Source organism: Mixophyes fleayi, chromosome 10, assembly GCF_038048845.1.
Source record: "Mixophyes fleayi isolate aMixFle1 chromosome 10, aMixFle1.hap1, whole genome shotgun sequence".
Taxonomy (NCBI): domain Eukaryota; kingdom Metazoa; phylum Chordata; class Amphibia; order Anura; family Limnodynastidae; genus Mixophyes; species Mixophyes fleayi.
Genome location: NC_134411.1, coordinates 23,316,688 through 23,333,795, shown reverse-complemented (window position 1 = coordinate 23,333,795; position 17,108 = coordinate 23,316,688). Strand labels below are relative to the sequence as shown.

The 17,108-nt window shown below is 40.0% G+C and overlaps 1 protein-coding gene across 1 annotated transcript in view; it reads right to left on the bottom strand.

Moving 5' to 3' along the window:
• Positions 1-9,200: 9,200 nt before the first annotated feature.
• HIPK3 (homeodomain interacting protein kinase 3) overlaps positions 9,201-17,108 on the bottom strand; it is a 52,529-nt gene continuing 44,621 nt past the window's right edge. Inside the window, exon 16 of the mRNA XM_075188060.1 lies at positions 9,201-16,898. Within this exon, the coding sequence (XP_075044161.1) occupies positions 16,464-16,898 (435 nt within the window). The 3' untranslated portion in view covers positions 9,201-16,463. The remainder of the gene's footprint in view (positions 16,899-17,108) is intronic.

Below are 17,108 nucleotides of genomic sequence, written 5' to 3'. Positions count from 1 at the left end.
ACTGAGGCAGGTCAGGCCTAGGACCTCAGAGACTGGCAGCACTGAACCAAGCTATTGGACCTGCTGAATCCGGGACCTGTGCTGAGAAATATGAATGGGCCACTACATGGCAGCTAATATCCAGTGGAACCTATTCAACGTTACACCTGCTATACCTAGCGCCATCTAGCGGCGGATTCATAATACCAAGTGGAAAATAGAAGACTTCTGTATTGTGTGTGTGTTTGTGTGTTATTTAACATTTTGGACAATATAGCTCATGCAACTAAGCTATACAACTATTAAATGTACTTCTCTGTTTCATTGCAGTTACTTAAGGCAGTCCCTAAAAGCTTGCAACTGAACCCATCATTAGGGTTTATTAAAACCTATCATTTCACAGTCTTTAGTCCAGGGGGTATATTTACCAAACTGCGGGTTTGAAGGTGGAGATGTTGCCTATAGCAACCAATCAGCTTCCATTTGTCATTTTGTAAAATGAACTAAATAAATGAGAATTAGGAATAGGCAACATCTCCACTTTTTCAAACCCGCAGTTTAGTAACTATACCCCATGGAGTCCAGGTTAGTTAGGTGTCCCTGTAACAGAGATCTCATTGTCGTTGGTGAGGAAGCGTTTTATCTTAGTCAAGCTAGCACTAATGACCACTGTAATACACAGGTAGGTTAGAAGTATTTTTTTGAATGCATCTGAAAATATTTATAATTTGTTATTTATTTTTTCCTGTTGTGCACAGTCTTCAGTGTTTCTATTTCATGTTTAATTTTCTATTTATTTAAACACCGCCTAGCTTTTATGTGGCTTAAGCGTGTCTTCTTTAAATGCACTTCCCACAAAATTATGCACCAGATCCTTTGTTTGCACATATAGAAAACAATTGCACATTGCATCAGTTGGTCTAGTGGCAATTGTGGAAAACAAGAAAAGGTTGTGGTGCACGACTTATATTAAAATACCACACAATATATATATATATTTTACACACATGCATATGGCCACTTGATTAATACACCTGTACACCTGCTCGTTAATGTAAATATCTAATCAACCAATCTTGTGTGGCAGAGACTCAATGCTTAAAAGCATGCAGAGACATGGTCAAGGGGTTCAGTTGTTGTTCACACCAAATACCAGGATGGGAAAGAAGTGTGAGCTAAGTGACTTTGACTGTGGATTGATTGTTAGTGCCAGATGGGGTGGCACGAAGCTGCGGGTCTCCAGAGAGTTTAACACACACTCTGTAGGGAGAGAAGTAACCTGTGATGTTCTGCTGAAATATATTGCACTAGTTAATGGTAGCAAGAGACTAGCACACTTATATTTGATTGGTTTGTTCTAACGCATTTAATTCTACATTGTTACACTATATAGGCTTGCACATCAGTTTTGTTTTTGAACCTTTAACCACCGTTACAAGCCTTAATGCTATTGATTTATGCATGCCGTTCTGCATGTTTTAATACGTTCACTTATTTTTCATGAAAGTCCTAACACAATTTAGGTAGAGTTATTTTTCGTTGCCTTTGTACATAAATATTTGAGAAGATACAATTGTATCCAATGCATAAACATAGCTGATTGTATCTTCTCAAGGCCAACAAAAATAAATAACTCTGCTGCAATGGGACAAAGATGGTAAACACAGAAATGAAAACAAAAATATAAAACAAAGTATTTAGAAAAACTTCAGAACATGTAGTAACCATTAAGGTTATCTGAAGGTGGAAACTCCCCTTAACATTTGCATGTGAATACTGCAGTCTGTTAGGTGTGCCAGTGCACAAGTTGCAAATTCTGAATCACAGAGCAGTATGCAGCGGCACAGAGAAAAAACATAGAGCGTATAGTACAGTGTTGGCTAACCTGTGACACTCCAGGTGTTGTGAAACTACAAGTCCCAGCATACCCTTCCAGCAATAAGCTGCTATATATTCTCAAAGCATGCTGGGACTTGTAGTTTCACAACACCTGGAGTGTCACAGGTTAGCCAACACTGGTATAGTATCACTTTGCTATATACACCGATCAGCCACAACATTAAAACCACTGACAAGTGAAGGGAATAACATTGATTATCTTGTTACAATGGCACCTGTTAGGGGATGGGATATATTAGGCAGCAAGTGAACAGTCAGTTCTTGAAGTTGATGTGCTGGAAGCAGGAAAAATGGACAAGTGTAAGGATCTGAGCGACTTTGACAAGGGCCAAATTGTGATGGCTAGATGACTGGGTCAGAGCATCTCCAAAACGGCAGGTCTTGTGGGATGTTCCCAGTGGTTAGTACCTAGTGGTCCTAGGGTGCCCAACATTGAAGTACATGGGGAGCAAAGACTACCCCGTCTGGTCCAGCTGCACAGAAGAGCTAATTTAGCACAAATTGATGAAAAGGTTAATGCTGGCTATGATAGAAAGGTGTCAGAGCACACAGAGCATCGCAGCTTACTGCGTATGGGGCTATGCAGCCGCAGACCGGTCAGAGTGCTCATGCTGACTACAGTCCACAGCCGAAAATGCCTAATGTAGGCACGTGAGTGCCATTACTGGACCATGGAGCAATGGAATAAGGTGGCCTGGTCTGATGAATTACATTTTCTTTCACATCATGTGGGTGTTTACTTGGGGAAGAGATAACACCAGGATGCACGAAGGGAAGGAGGCAAGCCAGCAGAGGCAATGTGATGCTATGAGCAATGTTCTGCTGGGAAACCTTGGGTCCTGGCATTCATGTGGATGTTACTTTGACATGTTCCACCTACCTAAACATTGTTGCAGACCACGTATTTACAAAAAAAACAAAAAAACAAACTTTCTCAAGAAGGTTCTCTATCTGCCTATAATAAATGATTGTAAAGCCACTGTTTTGTATATATAGGACAGAGAAGACCAAACAGGTATATGCTCAGTGATACCACAACGCATTTAAGGGGAACAATTGCCATAGCGTTATTTTTTTTTTAATTGAAATGCATTTTTTGTATTACTGAAGATCTGAAAATATTTTGGACTCGCTTTAAACCAGGAGTTCCTCCAGTCATAGGCATTGTTCACACTTTGAATTTTATCAAGATATCGTCCATGTATGTAAAACACGGACAGCAGGTAAATAGGAGCAACAAGATTTATAGCCGACTATTGGGTCAATCAAGCGAAAAACGACCGTTCTGGCCAATATCATTAGTGTGTATAGTTGAACCTGGGCCATCTCTTCCGATGGGCAAGTGCCCGGGGGACCCACAGAAAGGGCTCTTAAGTAAAATAAATAATCCTGCAAATATAGATATATCGATATATACTATATCGAGATATATATATATATATATATATATATATATATATATATATATATATATATATATATATATATTACACATATATAGAGGTAGGGGCCCCGCTGCACTGCTTTGCCCGGGGGCCCATAATGTTGTTAAGGTGGCCCTGAGTTGAACAATTAACGATGGTCGTTTCATTAGATTGTTCAGCAGAACTATAAATCTCGTTCCAGCCTCCTTCCGATCCTGCAGTGTGTATGAAATCACAACCAATTGCTCGACCAACTGCAGATAGTTCCTCAAGCAGCGACTCCTTCCTGGGCGTGTGTATTTAAATTTATGATGTTGTCTCTACCTCTCCCATGTGGTGCGGTGTCAGAGCGTCATTCAAATGGAAATCATGTGTTTTTAATGGAGAAGCAATAATACACCTGTTTTAAATGCTCCATATGTCATTTATGTGTTCCTGTACGCAAGTGTACACATGTATTCTTACCATATGTGACAATACATATTCTCATTAAAGTATCATTTCCTGATGTGACATGTGTCCATCTATTTGATTTCATATTATATATATTTTTTTTTCCAAAAAACAATGGCATAAAATGCATATATTTATGTGTATTGATTGTACATATAATGACCATTAAAACCCCTGTCTCTGACCCCCCCGATTAGCTAGATGCTGATATTATGTACTTTGCTGAATATTAAGTGGCTAGTTATACATTGTTATGTCTGCTCTATGTGTATAAAACTTTCTTAAAGTAACGTCTGAGTAGGAAGCAATTTATATAGATGTGTACTGCATATGTCACCTTACATAACTAAGCAGAAAACCAATTTTGTGCTACACCTGTATTTTTTTCCCCCCAGCTCAAAAATGACGCCCTCTAAGAGTTGTGAGAAGTGTCTTTTGCTGCTTTAGATAGAGGAGGAAGGAAATACCCTAATAAACTTCATATTTAACAATGCTGCAATGGACAGTCAGGGTAAGAGTATTAAATTTTACCTCCATACAATATATATCAAAAAGTTATATTGTCTGTTCATTTGCAGTTTGTGATGTAGGAAGGAAGCTATACTCCTTTACTTTCATTTGTAACACCTTAATGACTGGAAAGTTTTTCACCTCTTAAAAAAATAGACCATTTTCTATTTTTGCAACGTTATTGTTTTATCTAATATGTTTTTACACTTGCTGCTTTCCCAAGTGAATTTAGTATTGCATGGGATTTTTTGGTAGCATGCTTCTTTTTTTTATATTATATAGGTAATTATATAAGGGGGGAAAGAACAAATGTAATTGATAAAGAAAAAAACATCGTTTTGAATTATTCTTTCCACACAATGTCTGCAAAATTTGCTCCTTTAGTCAATCGCCAGTTCTCCAGGGTAGAACAATACCGAGTATATAAGCGTTGTTCTAGGTCTGGTGCAGTTCTAGGATTCTGAGATGGTTTTCTCATGACGGTATACCCAGGGCCGCTGCTAGGGTCCGTGGCGCACTAGGCACATTTACAAAATCGGCACCCCCACCCTGCACACTTACAAAATAGTGTGTGAGGGTGCAGGGTGGGGGCACCGATTTTGAAAATGTGCGTCTTTTCTTACCTGCTTCTAACTTGCCTCCTCTCTGCTCCGTCTGTTCCCCTCCACTCACTGACACTGTTGGGCCGTGATGATGATGTCACGCCCGACAGTCAGTGAGCGGAGGGGAGCAGATGGAGCAGAGAGGTGGCGGTGGTGGTGAGCAATAGTCCCTCCCCCCCCCCTCCCTGTGGATGTATGTGAAGCTGTGCGGCGGCCGTGAAAGGTATGGGCAGCGGTCGCCGCACGGTTTTAAAGAAATTTTTAATCTGTGGCGCCCTCCAGAGCCCGGCGCCCTAGGCAAGTGCCTAACCTTGCCTAATGTGAGCGCCGGGCCTGGGTATACCGTGAGTGTACATGGGTGGTGGAAAGCATGCCCTTTTTAACACAGATTAATAGGAGTTAAGCACGGGGTGGCTGCTGGCCATGTAAAACCAAGACTAGGTTCTTAATTTTATTATCTTTTATTTATAGTGCTGACATATTACATAGCGCTGTACACTGAGGAGATCTTGACATAAACAAAGTACGATGACATGAGACAAAAGGTAACAATGTCCCTGCACAAATTAGCTTACAATCAAAGTGGTTTGGGGGACACCTGATACATAAGGAAGCAGAATGATAACTTGGCGGATGCCATTTGTTCTTCAGGGTTTGTCTCCTAGCAACAGTTAGCGGGCGGCGCCAGCCTCCCAAAGAGCACCCCAACATGAAAAATATTATGTGAAACATAAGATTTTTTTTTTGTGTGTGTCACAGAGTTCTAGGCACAGGGGTCATGTGACCAACGGACTCAACTGCCCAGATCCCTGGTGCTCAGCCTGTCAGTGGGGAAGATGGAGGACGCTGTGTCAGGAGCTGCTGCTGATAACAGCATATTATCTCCTCTGCCTACTTCTATGAAGAAATGTATACTGTAAAGCACATATTACCATAAGAGGGAGGTTCCTCTCCCTCAGAAGAGGCTCCTCCTATTAATAAACCAGGGACCTCACAGTCACCTGACTGACCTGAGCCAATCACAGCAAGAAATATTACCTCAGATATGTTCAGAGGACAAACAAATCAGGCTATATTAATAAGGCACCCACAGCAGGTTCCAATAAGAACCAATAATGTCTCTAAAAAAATAAAATAAAAGGGGGGGGGAGCTTGTTCCAGCAAAACAACACTCCCTGGCATGGTCCCATAGCAGGCGTGCCGAAGGGTGGATAAATCTGCCCAGTTGTGGCAGCAGGAGTTAGTCCTCCTGTGTCACTTTCTCTCCATTGGTGCCCGATGAAGGGTGAAAAGCTTTTCCTCTCTGGATGTTATACAGTCACCCAGTCAGATGGACTGAACTGGTTGAGCGGCCATCTTTGCCATAAACATGCTATCATCATCATTTATTTATATAGCGCCACTAATTCCGCAGCGCTGCACAGAGAACTCGCTCACATCAATCCCTGCCCCATTGGAGCTTACAATCTAAATCCCCTAACACACACACAGACAGAGAGACTAAGGGCAATTTTATAGCAGCCAATTAACCTATGTGTATGTTTTTAGAGTGTGGGAGGAAACCGGAGCACCCGGAGGAAACCCACGCAAACACAGGGAGAACATACAAACCCCACACAGATAAGGCCATGGTCGGGAATCGAACTCATGACCCCAGTGCTGTGAGGCAGAAGTTCTAACCATATATATAAGGAATAGCTGTCCATAAGTCTTTACACTGTACCCATAGGTAGCCATTTTGTAGTCTTAGATCATATATGAGAAGGCCGCCTACCACTTCTCTGACTAGAAGCTTGTTCAAGTATACTGGGTCCCTGATGTGTCACCGGGGAGGTCTCAGCACATTGATAGGCTCAGTTCTCATGAGCATTGAATCGGACCACAAAATGGCTGTCTTAACTGTATGTCAGCAATGGGGACACTCAAGTTAATAAGCAAGCATAAAATCACACGTTTACATGAATTAAATTCAGATATTTTGATAGTATATACACAACTAATGTTTATTTCTGGTGTCCTATAAATAAGTCGGGTTCCACTTGCACATAATAGTCTCCTAGGTCGTACGTGAAAGAACCAAGACATAAAGGCAAAGATTCAATTATATTTCTTATCATGTATCCGCTAGGGGCACTGTGGCTTGGGTGACTACTAATGTTTAACGAATGCTATTACAGCAACTGAAACTAAATTGTACATGTTATTTTACTTGCAGCATTGTCTAGCATTTAGTATTTTTCTTTAAAAGGCAACATGCTGGTCTAATTAATTGAGCTGAAAAGGCACAAAATATGTAAAAAAAAAAAAAAACAACAATAATTTGTGTTTGTCAGATACTCACACACCTTACAAATGGAAATAATGACTTAAAATGTGATATTCGTCAACATTACATTTTTTGTCTACTAAAGCCTGTCCCGAAGCTAAACAACTTAAAAATATTGATTGGTAACAAAACCAAACGTTGTTTTTCACAGTCTCTTAAATAAGCAAAGAAACTTCAGAATACAGGTAATGACAAACATTAATTACATATTACACATTATATTATTAGGCCTGGTGTGTGTGTGTGTGTGTGTGTATATAGAGTATATGAATACTGCATTACCTTCCAATTAAACTGTGCATACATTGTGCAATTATAGCTGATAAATGTAGTCAGTTAAGCTGGGTACACACTATAGAAAATTACTGCAGATGCAATTTCTGTAACGATTTCACAGACGCCTGAAAGTCCCGATGAGCATGCTGATTCATGTGTACGCACCTACACGATTTACCTTCATATCTGTGCTCTTCATTTGTCATTACCATCTGTTGAGAATATTGTGACTCTGTAAACTCTATATAGATCTGCCTACACTACCGGTTGTCAGTGCCTACACACTTCCACATTTGTCCGACATTGTTTCATCGTTGTTCGTGATTTTTAGGAAGTTTGTAAAACCAAATGAAATGATACGATGTGCTTTGAAACAATGAAACATGATTGAGGGAGCGTATACACTAATGCGATATCTTACCAAACGGTTGTTTATCGTGTGATCAGCACAGTTAAGCTGGGTACACACTATACAGTTTTCATCCAATAATCGGCTAAATCAGCCGACATACGACAACTCGTTCAAAAGTGGGGTCAGTGTGTGCAGTGACACGATGGTCGAAAGTCTGTCCAAATGGACGATTGTCGCCTCATTTGTTTGTTCGTACCGTTTAATATTTTCGTTCCAATCTCGTTTCCGTTGTGTAGTGTGTATAAACTTCCGACCGATCCACAACAGTGAGTATGAAATTAGTCATTGCTCACGACAACATGGCTGTAAAAAGTCACTAACTGAACAGCTGCTCTTCCCTTATCGTCCTAAACAGGGCTAGTGTGTATGCAGTCCATGGACCGAGCGATCGCATGTAAAATCGATCGGCATAAAAAGTTGGTGGAAAATTCTGTAGTGTGTACCCAGCTTCTGACCAACCATTGTACTGTGTGTGGGCTGATAATTACTGAGGATATGACCATGTATGATGGGATACGGCACATCTGCCTTACCACACTGGGGTCATGAGTTCAATTCCCGAACATAGCCTTATCTGTGTGGAGTTTGTATGTTTTCGTGGGTTTCCTCTGGGTGCTCCGGTTTCATCCCATACTCCAAAAAAACATACTGGTAGGTTAATTGGATGCCAACAAATTGACCCTAGTCTGTGTGTCTGTGTATATTAGGGAATTTAGACTGTAAGCTCCAATGGGGCAGGGACTGATGTGAGTGAGTTCTCTGTACAGCGCTGCAGAATTAGTGGCGCTATATAAATAAACGGCGATGATGATGGTGATGAATACCTATCTAACATCACACCCCTGTGATGATAGACCATGATTCCCTGTGATGATAGACCATGATTCAGCCCATGTCTGAATCATGATCTACTTCTTCAGTGTGACACCTCAACAACTGCACATATCTCCGGCCACTGAGGTCTGACTAACGCCGCACCGACAGGTTGATGACAGTGATCTTCCACCGTTCCCTATAATGATTCTATAGTCTGCAATAGGATCGTTGTCTGGCATCGCAGCTATTTTGGGGTCCAACACACTGCAATTGGCAGATATCTGCTATGATATCACGGCCTGAGTGGTCGCTTTAGGCCACCGTCTCTGTCACATGTACAAGATTATTCATTTCTTTGAATTCAGACATTTTCAAGTTACCATAACTGTAATAACAATGTAAGAACCGACAGATCCTCGTTTGGCCTGAAAGTGGCCAAGTAGTATTTGACTGAATCATCCCAGCAGGAGCAAGTCATGCAGAATAAATAAGACATAAAGCCATTGGAATTGCTGCAATATATATTTTAATTCAAAGTGAATTTAGACAATAATACACCATAAATTCATATTTTTGACACTCACCAAAATAGTTACCTGGAAACCCGCTTTTTGTGACAAAGTACAGAAGCCTTGGTCACATTGAAAATCACTGAGAACTAGAGAGAAATACTATCGCAAACTGTAACGAGACATACATCCATAAAAATGTTTCCCAGTCCTCATATTAGAATATTGCACAGTGCAATTGCTACATGGCAAACTAGTGTAGCATAAAAATCAAAAAGCTCAACAAAAAAAAGAAAAATTAAAACAAATAATGATAAAATAAAAAGGAAAGCAACAAAACTACAATTTGTCAAACAGTAACAATTCATTAACTTTGTAATCATATTAAAACAAAGCTGGATTTCTAAACAAACAGTCCTACAACTTGCAGTATGAGTTAACTTTTACTTGATGCAAGCCAAAAAATCACAAGTATAGCAGTAAATACAGATTTAATTAAAAACCCAAACCAAATCAGTTAGTACAGTAGCATACTTAATAACACCCTGAATGAGTTAATATCTAAATACAATGAACTTGTATAAAATAAATAGTAAATTGTTTATGAAGAAGCACCTCTGCGGCCACTCAGTGTTTTATTTAAAGGGGGGGTATTTAAAAAAAAAAAAAACCTTAATAAGGTTTTAAGAGACCTTCTTCCAGGAATAAAGTATCCCAGTGATTGATGCTCCGCACCATAATAGCAACCAATGAAGTGTGACTGATCAGACTGACTGCTGTGATTGGCTAAATGGCCTTACAAGAAAAAAAATTGCCACACAGGTCACCATCGAGGGAGATTTGGGGTTCCGCTGTCGGGAAATGGCTATTTGGCTAGTTACGGGAGGTCCAGCACTAGAGAAATTCACTTTTTCACACTGTCTCCAGTGTTCTAATGCAGCACCCATGTTGTTGGAGAAACTCCATATACCAGACTTCTAACAATATTGCTAATGAGAAAATAAGTCTCCAACATTGTTTGTGTTCTGCTTTTAAAACGAGTATAAAACAAAGTTAATGGACCGATTGGATAGAAAAATGAGCTTACAAATTGCGAGGCCAAGGCTCACACCAGCTATAGCAGAACTATAAGTCCCAGCATGAATACATAATAATCATACTCCTTCTGGAGTTGGGCTCTGGGAGACCCTTTTTTCTGACCACAAGGGACCAAGGTTTGCGATGGCGGCCCAGTTACTACATTAAAATGTAACCTCTTCATTGCCAAATGAGCAGCATACATTTGTTAAGACAAAGCAGGTTACAGATGTATAGAAACAATTTGACATAAAAATACAACGGGCCCGCCTGATAGCCAGTTCCAATCTAGTATATTAACTTTTTCTTTTAGACATAAATTAGATTAATATTTACCGCAGTGCCAGTGTTATAATTCAATTACAATATTAGTCTAAATTTCTGAAATCAGACTTGTAAGAAATAATGATCTTTCTCACTACAGTAATACAATACAGCCATAACCTTCTCCCCAAGGCTCTCTTAGACCCGGAAACGGATAAGACTTCTGCGGTGCATTCAAAGCGCAAGGAACGCTCAGAAAATTAGGTTTTAATGAACCCTTCAGCAAGCGCCCACTTTGTATGCATGGGCCCTAGCTGAGAATACAGGGCGATCTTCATGTCCAAAGAGTACTTTGAAAAAAAATGCTGGCCTAAATTTCTGAGCGATCACAGAACCTTTGACGTAACGCAGTGCTGACACCATATAGGCCCCGTTGTGTATAAGGCCTAAGACTGTTACCGTCTTTACCATGATCCACAATGACTACACTCATGAGAGGCCACAACTCTACCCGACTCTTTACTACTTTAGTATAATGTCACACAGTGGTGGTAAATGGTATTACAAGGCATTATAAGGTAGTGGGAATTCATAACACAGTGCTAGTGTACTTTTCATATATAAAAAAATTATTCTGTCTAATAGTTACTTTATGCATAATGCAGTTAAAAAAGATAAAGTACAGGACAAATGTATGAAGTCCTAGAGCAGTGTTTCTCCAATCGGATGACAGTGAATGTGTTCCAGGTCACACAGTAGTTCTCTGTACCACCTGTCCCTCTTTTACAATGTGTCGGTATTAATACACCTGTGTTCCAGCTAGGAAATATAGAAAACAGGCACTGTTAGCTTCCTTGAGGAGCAGATTAGCGACTCACTGTTCTAGGGAACATTTACAGCAGACCCAGAGCCTACTCACAGTGGAGGCAGGGGGTCTCCAGGGCTAATAATGAAGTCGAACAACTGACGAGGAAGTGACAGCACTGAGGAATGAGGCTCTTCCTTTGCCTCAGACGTCAGTAGCTGTGTCAATGTGTGCAGACTACAGGTACACATTATTCTCAACAGAAACAAGGAAAGCCCCGCTCTTTGAGGAGACAAAGCACTGTAACATTGACAACATCACAATACAATTGAGGGAATTTAAAAATGAATATACATTACGGCCAAATATCTGTCGCTTAATGGCTTCTCGCACACATAGCTCACAAAAACCCATCTTTACTAGTTTTCAAAATAGTGCTGGACTTTATCCTATCTTTAATGGTCTCTGGTTGTGCCCAGAAACCACTGAACAGTCCCTGACTGAAGTATTCAGCTCCACCAATATGAACTGCTCCTCTCTCTTTCCTTGTCTACCATAAAGAGCCTACAGGAACATCCGGACCTGTATGTAGGTAAGAATGTGGCTCTACGTATATCAGACATAACACCAGCAACCAGACAACACGGCACTGCCTGCATGATCCAACACGCCATGATGCCTGTAGGAACCCTTTATAAGGCTCGACCACACAAGAACCTTGTGTTTTCTGTGTTCCAAACAGAACACTCGTCAGCAAACCCTTAAACACCAGGAAAATGATATTCTTTATCGTCAACAAACACACAGGAGACCTTGAAGAGGAAATATATATAACAAACTGGCCTCATTCTCCACAGTTCACATGTTGCACTTTGTTTTCCTACCAGCACTGCAGACTATTGCTGAAACACCACCTGCTGTTTCCCACTGCCGACTGTTAATGACCTTTTAACAGCACTAAGGAAACTTTCTGCCAACACTGTTACCGTGCATTAATTAATGTGGATTAACGGGCTAGGAAGGGCATGTTCAACGCGAAATCTTGACTGCTGGCGGCTTGTGGCTTTCCTAACCTGCAGCGCGTATAAAGAGGAGACAATCGTGAAAAACCAAGTGATCTTTTCTAGGACTGTGGAGTATGTGCTATATATTGGCTCAGTTTATGTTAGTGACACTCTTTCCGCCTACTTTTCCTAATAGTTGCCGTTGCTCCTTTGATTTTTATCCAGCCTTGTAAATGTGTAAAGTGCTGTGTACATTGTTAGAGCTATACATATTATACAGATAATACATATATACAGTTTAGCCAGGTTACAAAAAGCTCAAGCAGTGACTCACGGCTGAGGCTCAATACATAAATAGAAGCACTTCTGTATGGCGACAGCCAGGGGGCACCTTATACATGGCAGGTAGTCAGAATTTACTAGGTCTTTCATGATTGTTCCTCTTTAGCGTCTGCAGTGTTAAAAAATCTGTTGTTTCATGGTTTGACCTCGGACAACAAGGGCATGATTGCACTTAGCCATCGATTCTTACGCAATGGAAATCCCTGAACACACTACGGGTAAAATTTGCACCAACAATCGCTACACCTCCCATTTGATAATCACAAAGCTGGGAAAAATATTGGGAGTCCTATTTCCTGGGACTCCTGCTGCGAGACATCTGAACAGTGGACATGGACTTCTCAATAAGTGGTTCAGCTACAACCATAGTGTTGCCAAGGCTGCATGAGGTCTCCTAGCTGGCCCGAGACTACAATACAGCAAGCAAGGCCTTCTTCAGACAACAACAACTAGAGTACACCCCCAACTGGAAACCTACATTATAACGCTCAGATTTAACCCTGTCACTACTAAACTTGGGTGTCAGTGACCTGTAGATCTCAACCAACAATGCATGCTTACAATATCATTGCTACCCAACTATGGCAATAAGGTGGCCCATTGTGATTGTGGTACACATACATGAGCTAAACAGAAGATCCCCCTTCCACCTCACAGGCAGCACGCTGCTTTTCTCCAGCTGTATTTAGAGTGTTTATGTCTTCCTATATGCAGATGGGATCTTTAAAGCTCTCTCTCTGGTCTGTTTCCTTTTGACAGGTGAGTAAAAGGCAGGAGCATACGCAGACGGAGATCACTGATCTCTACGGAGAGATGCCGGTGCCCTGCACAAGGCAGTTTTACCAAAGCGGATGCCAGAACAGGGACATGAGAAAACAGACCATGTCCTATCCACGCTCCTTCCTCTGCTCTGATAAGATCACATTGTGCAGCGCCGTCGCTCCCTACAAATCAGTGATCTGTATGTGAGCTTCCTTCCTTCCTCCAGCCGCCTGTCAAAAAAAACCTGGAACAAAGGGATAGACTGATTAAATGGTATATTGTGTGCAGGAGCCCTGTGGATGTTGGAAGTTGTACTTCACAACAGCTAGCGGCTGAAAGGCCACTTATTCTAATGTATTCATACAACAAACTGCACTAGATGACTTCATCATAATGTGTTAACGGACACAAACCTAAACTAGGCAATAATTTTTAACACCAAGTCAGATCATTAGGGCTACAATACAGACAATTAAATACAGCTGTACAGAAATAATGGATCAGAGAGTAATGTACATTATGCATAGTGAGATTTGTAGGGGGAAAAAGATCTCCAGTAATTAAAAACGCAATGCTGGATTCTTTTTTCCCGTGGTTTTTTTTTTACAATTTTTATTTTTATTTTTTTTTAACACTGTTGTATTTTTAGGACATTTTCTCTATTTTTATAAAATCTTGTTATAGGCACATTTTTGTTTAAACATTCATTAAATAAAACACTGCTTGTGTTAACACCACCCAGTGCTACAGGGGGGCTTGCAAAGCGGACACCCAGGAAGCGCCCGCAAAGGGTTAACGGAGTAGAGAATAACGAACGATAGATTCTGGATAGTTGGGGCAGATGCTGTATATTATAGTGGTGTTAATGGATTAGACAAAAGTAAAGGCTAAACTCCCAAGCTACCTTCAGCCTATATATAACATTTCACTATTCCAGTCACTGGCTGTAAAATGTATCTGTAGATCAGAGTCAAAAGAAAATTCTATTATAAAAAGTTAAATCAAGCCTGCAAGGTTTTTCTTTTAAAAATGTATACACGACAGCAATATGAAAACATTAAAAAAAAAAAAAATTAACTTACATTAATACACCCACTTATATGCAGTAATGAGCTCAAAATTTATGGAGATAAAATACTGATGCATAAAAACACACACCCCAAAAATAACATACACAGTAAGGATCCATAATTTACAATACAGTAGTTACAAAGGACACGTCAAACATAAAAGTAAATGAAAAAAATAAATGAATAATCAGAAAAAACCCCACTACACTTTCATATATAATTAGACTCAGAACAGAAGTAAGGCGAAGTATTAATGGGATATGAAGCCAAGTTCACAGCTATCGAAAGTGGCGTCTGTTATATATAGCAGCTTATCTAGTATACATTCAAGATAAATGACAGAATTATTACTTGCCCAAAGCTAAAAACATTAGTCTTAATACCTTTTCTTAAAGCCCACCACTATACTACAGTATAATTTAGGTCTATGCAAAAAAAAAAAATGTAGCTACCTTTTATTTATTTAATTTCATTACAAGAAATGGATGATTTCAAAGTCTTTGGTGCTGATAAATTAACTCGATATGGACGAAGCACAATTTAAAAACTGGAAAATAATAATAATTAAAAAAAAAGAAATATATTGAAATATGCACATTATTTCATGACCCTGACGGAATGTATTAAATAAGCAGTCACCACTCAAAAAAGTAAATAAAATATAATGTAAAAGTAGGCTGTTAAAACGGACACATGCATAAAATGAAAGCTAAAATTGCACACGCACAAAAAAATAAACACATCACATCTTGTCAAACTTGTAGAGTAAATAATTCTTGATACAATTCATTGAATACTGCGTGGTTTGCCCAACCGTGATCACGTGCTGTAATGTTAACCTTTTCCAAATAACTACTACGCCGGTAGGATACCATAAAATCCAGCCAATTGGACAAACGCTGTGACGAAAAAGGAAAAAAGAAAAATTGAAGGATCCACTTAGACGATATTGCAGTTCCTGTCGACTGTGATTAGCAAAAAACGTGCAGCCAGCGTTAATTCTAAGAAGAAATATAACTTCAAAAGCGTATCAGGCTATGTGACGCTCGCTAAGTATCTATGTCATTCTGAAATGAAAGAAAATAACCAGACAACAAAATTCATCTACAGCAAAAAAAACATGCTGTTCTGTTGGTAAGGAAAACACCTATACCTAAAAAATCATACCACACAACCAAACAAAACAAATGAACAAACCCCTAATTGAGCAAATACTCAAGTTATCTCGAAAAAATAGATATTTATATATCAGCAGATTTGAAGTTTAAGTGCTGAAACTTGACATTAATATATATTAAGTAATAACATTAACAACCTCAAATATTTAAGGCACTATGTGTGGGAACAGTTTACAATGCAGCTGATTATTAGGACGACGACATTGAATAGCGAAGGTCTAGGCAACGTCTTTTTCGTCTTCCGCCCATGCAAAAGACACATGCAATGTGAACATCGACTCAGTAGCCAAGTGACCCAACACTGAAACACCAAGACGTACGGAACAGAAACAACGTACACAAGTACACCCTACCGCTGACGTTATGTGCATTTGTTGCGCTAAACCTGTACACTGAATGGCTTCCCGAAAATGTGTCTTGCACTAGTTAGAAGGCAATTGTATAAAAAAATAGCAGGAGAGAAAGTGAACTTCTGCTCCTGTAAGTCACCTGTCTAGAGTTACTATAGAAGAGAACAGGACCAGAGACCATTTATACCAAATGTGCAAAACACATTAAAAGTGAATTTTTTCGTTTTCATCTTTTTTTTTTTTTTTTTTAAAGCTGAAGATTGTTTTAAATTGCACCCAAGTCAACATGATTCAAAAAATATCTTTTGTTTCTTTTTTTTTTTGTGCAATGGCAAAGTATTTATTAAAAGCCATGTTTTTTTTAAATTCGTTCTCCAATTTATTGTTGAGTTTCCTCTGCGGTTTTCACATGTACGGATACCGGTTGAGTTTCGTTGGGCTCATTGGAAATCCCGTGAAAGCAGGGGAGGCAGCGATGTACGTGTGAGATGGGAAAATCGGATTGTATTGAGTCTGGTGGATGGTAGGCGAAGGTAAAAGCCGGGGGTTGATGCCCACCGCCACCTGGTGAACGATGCCGTTGGGATGAGACAGATTGTAGGCCGGGTGTTGTAGGATCGGCCTTGAGGTACAAGGAGAGGCCAGTAGGTGGGCCATAGGTGCAGCAGAGCGTGGGTAAGAAAGCAGAGGAGGGTGGCCTCCAAGATGTGCATGAACTGCTCTGTGATTTGGACTTCCGTGCTGTAGGGTGAAAGGGTGACCGGGTGGCAAGAATGCTTGCTGTCTTCTGTGCCCATAGTTTCCGTTCCATTCTTGATGTCCAGACCCGAAATGTTGCACCTGTCAGACAGGAAACATTTATACGAGACTGACAGACGTGCAGAAAAATACACATCTTAGTATACAAATCAGAAATAATTATTAAATAAAGTTGCTGTTTCCTCTGTATGTGATGCAGAAAACAGCACTTACATTTGGAGCAATAAAGAAAAACAAAACACAACAGGTGCTTATGCAGGCTTCATGGACCATACCAATGCACAAGGGCCG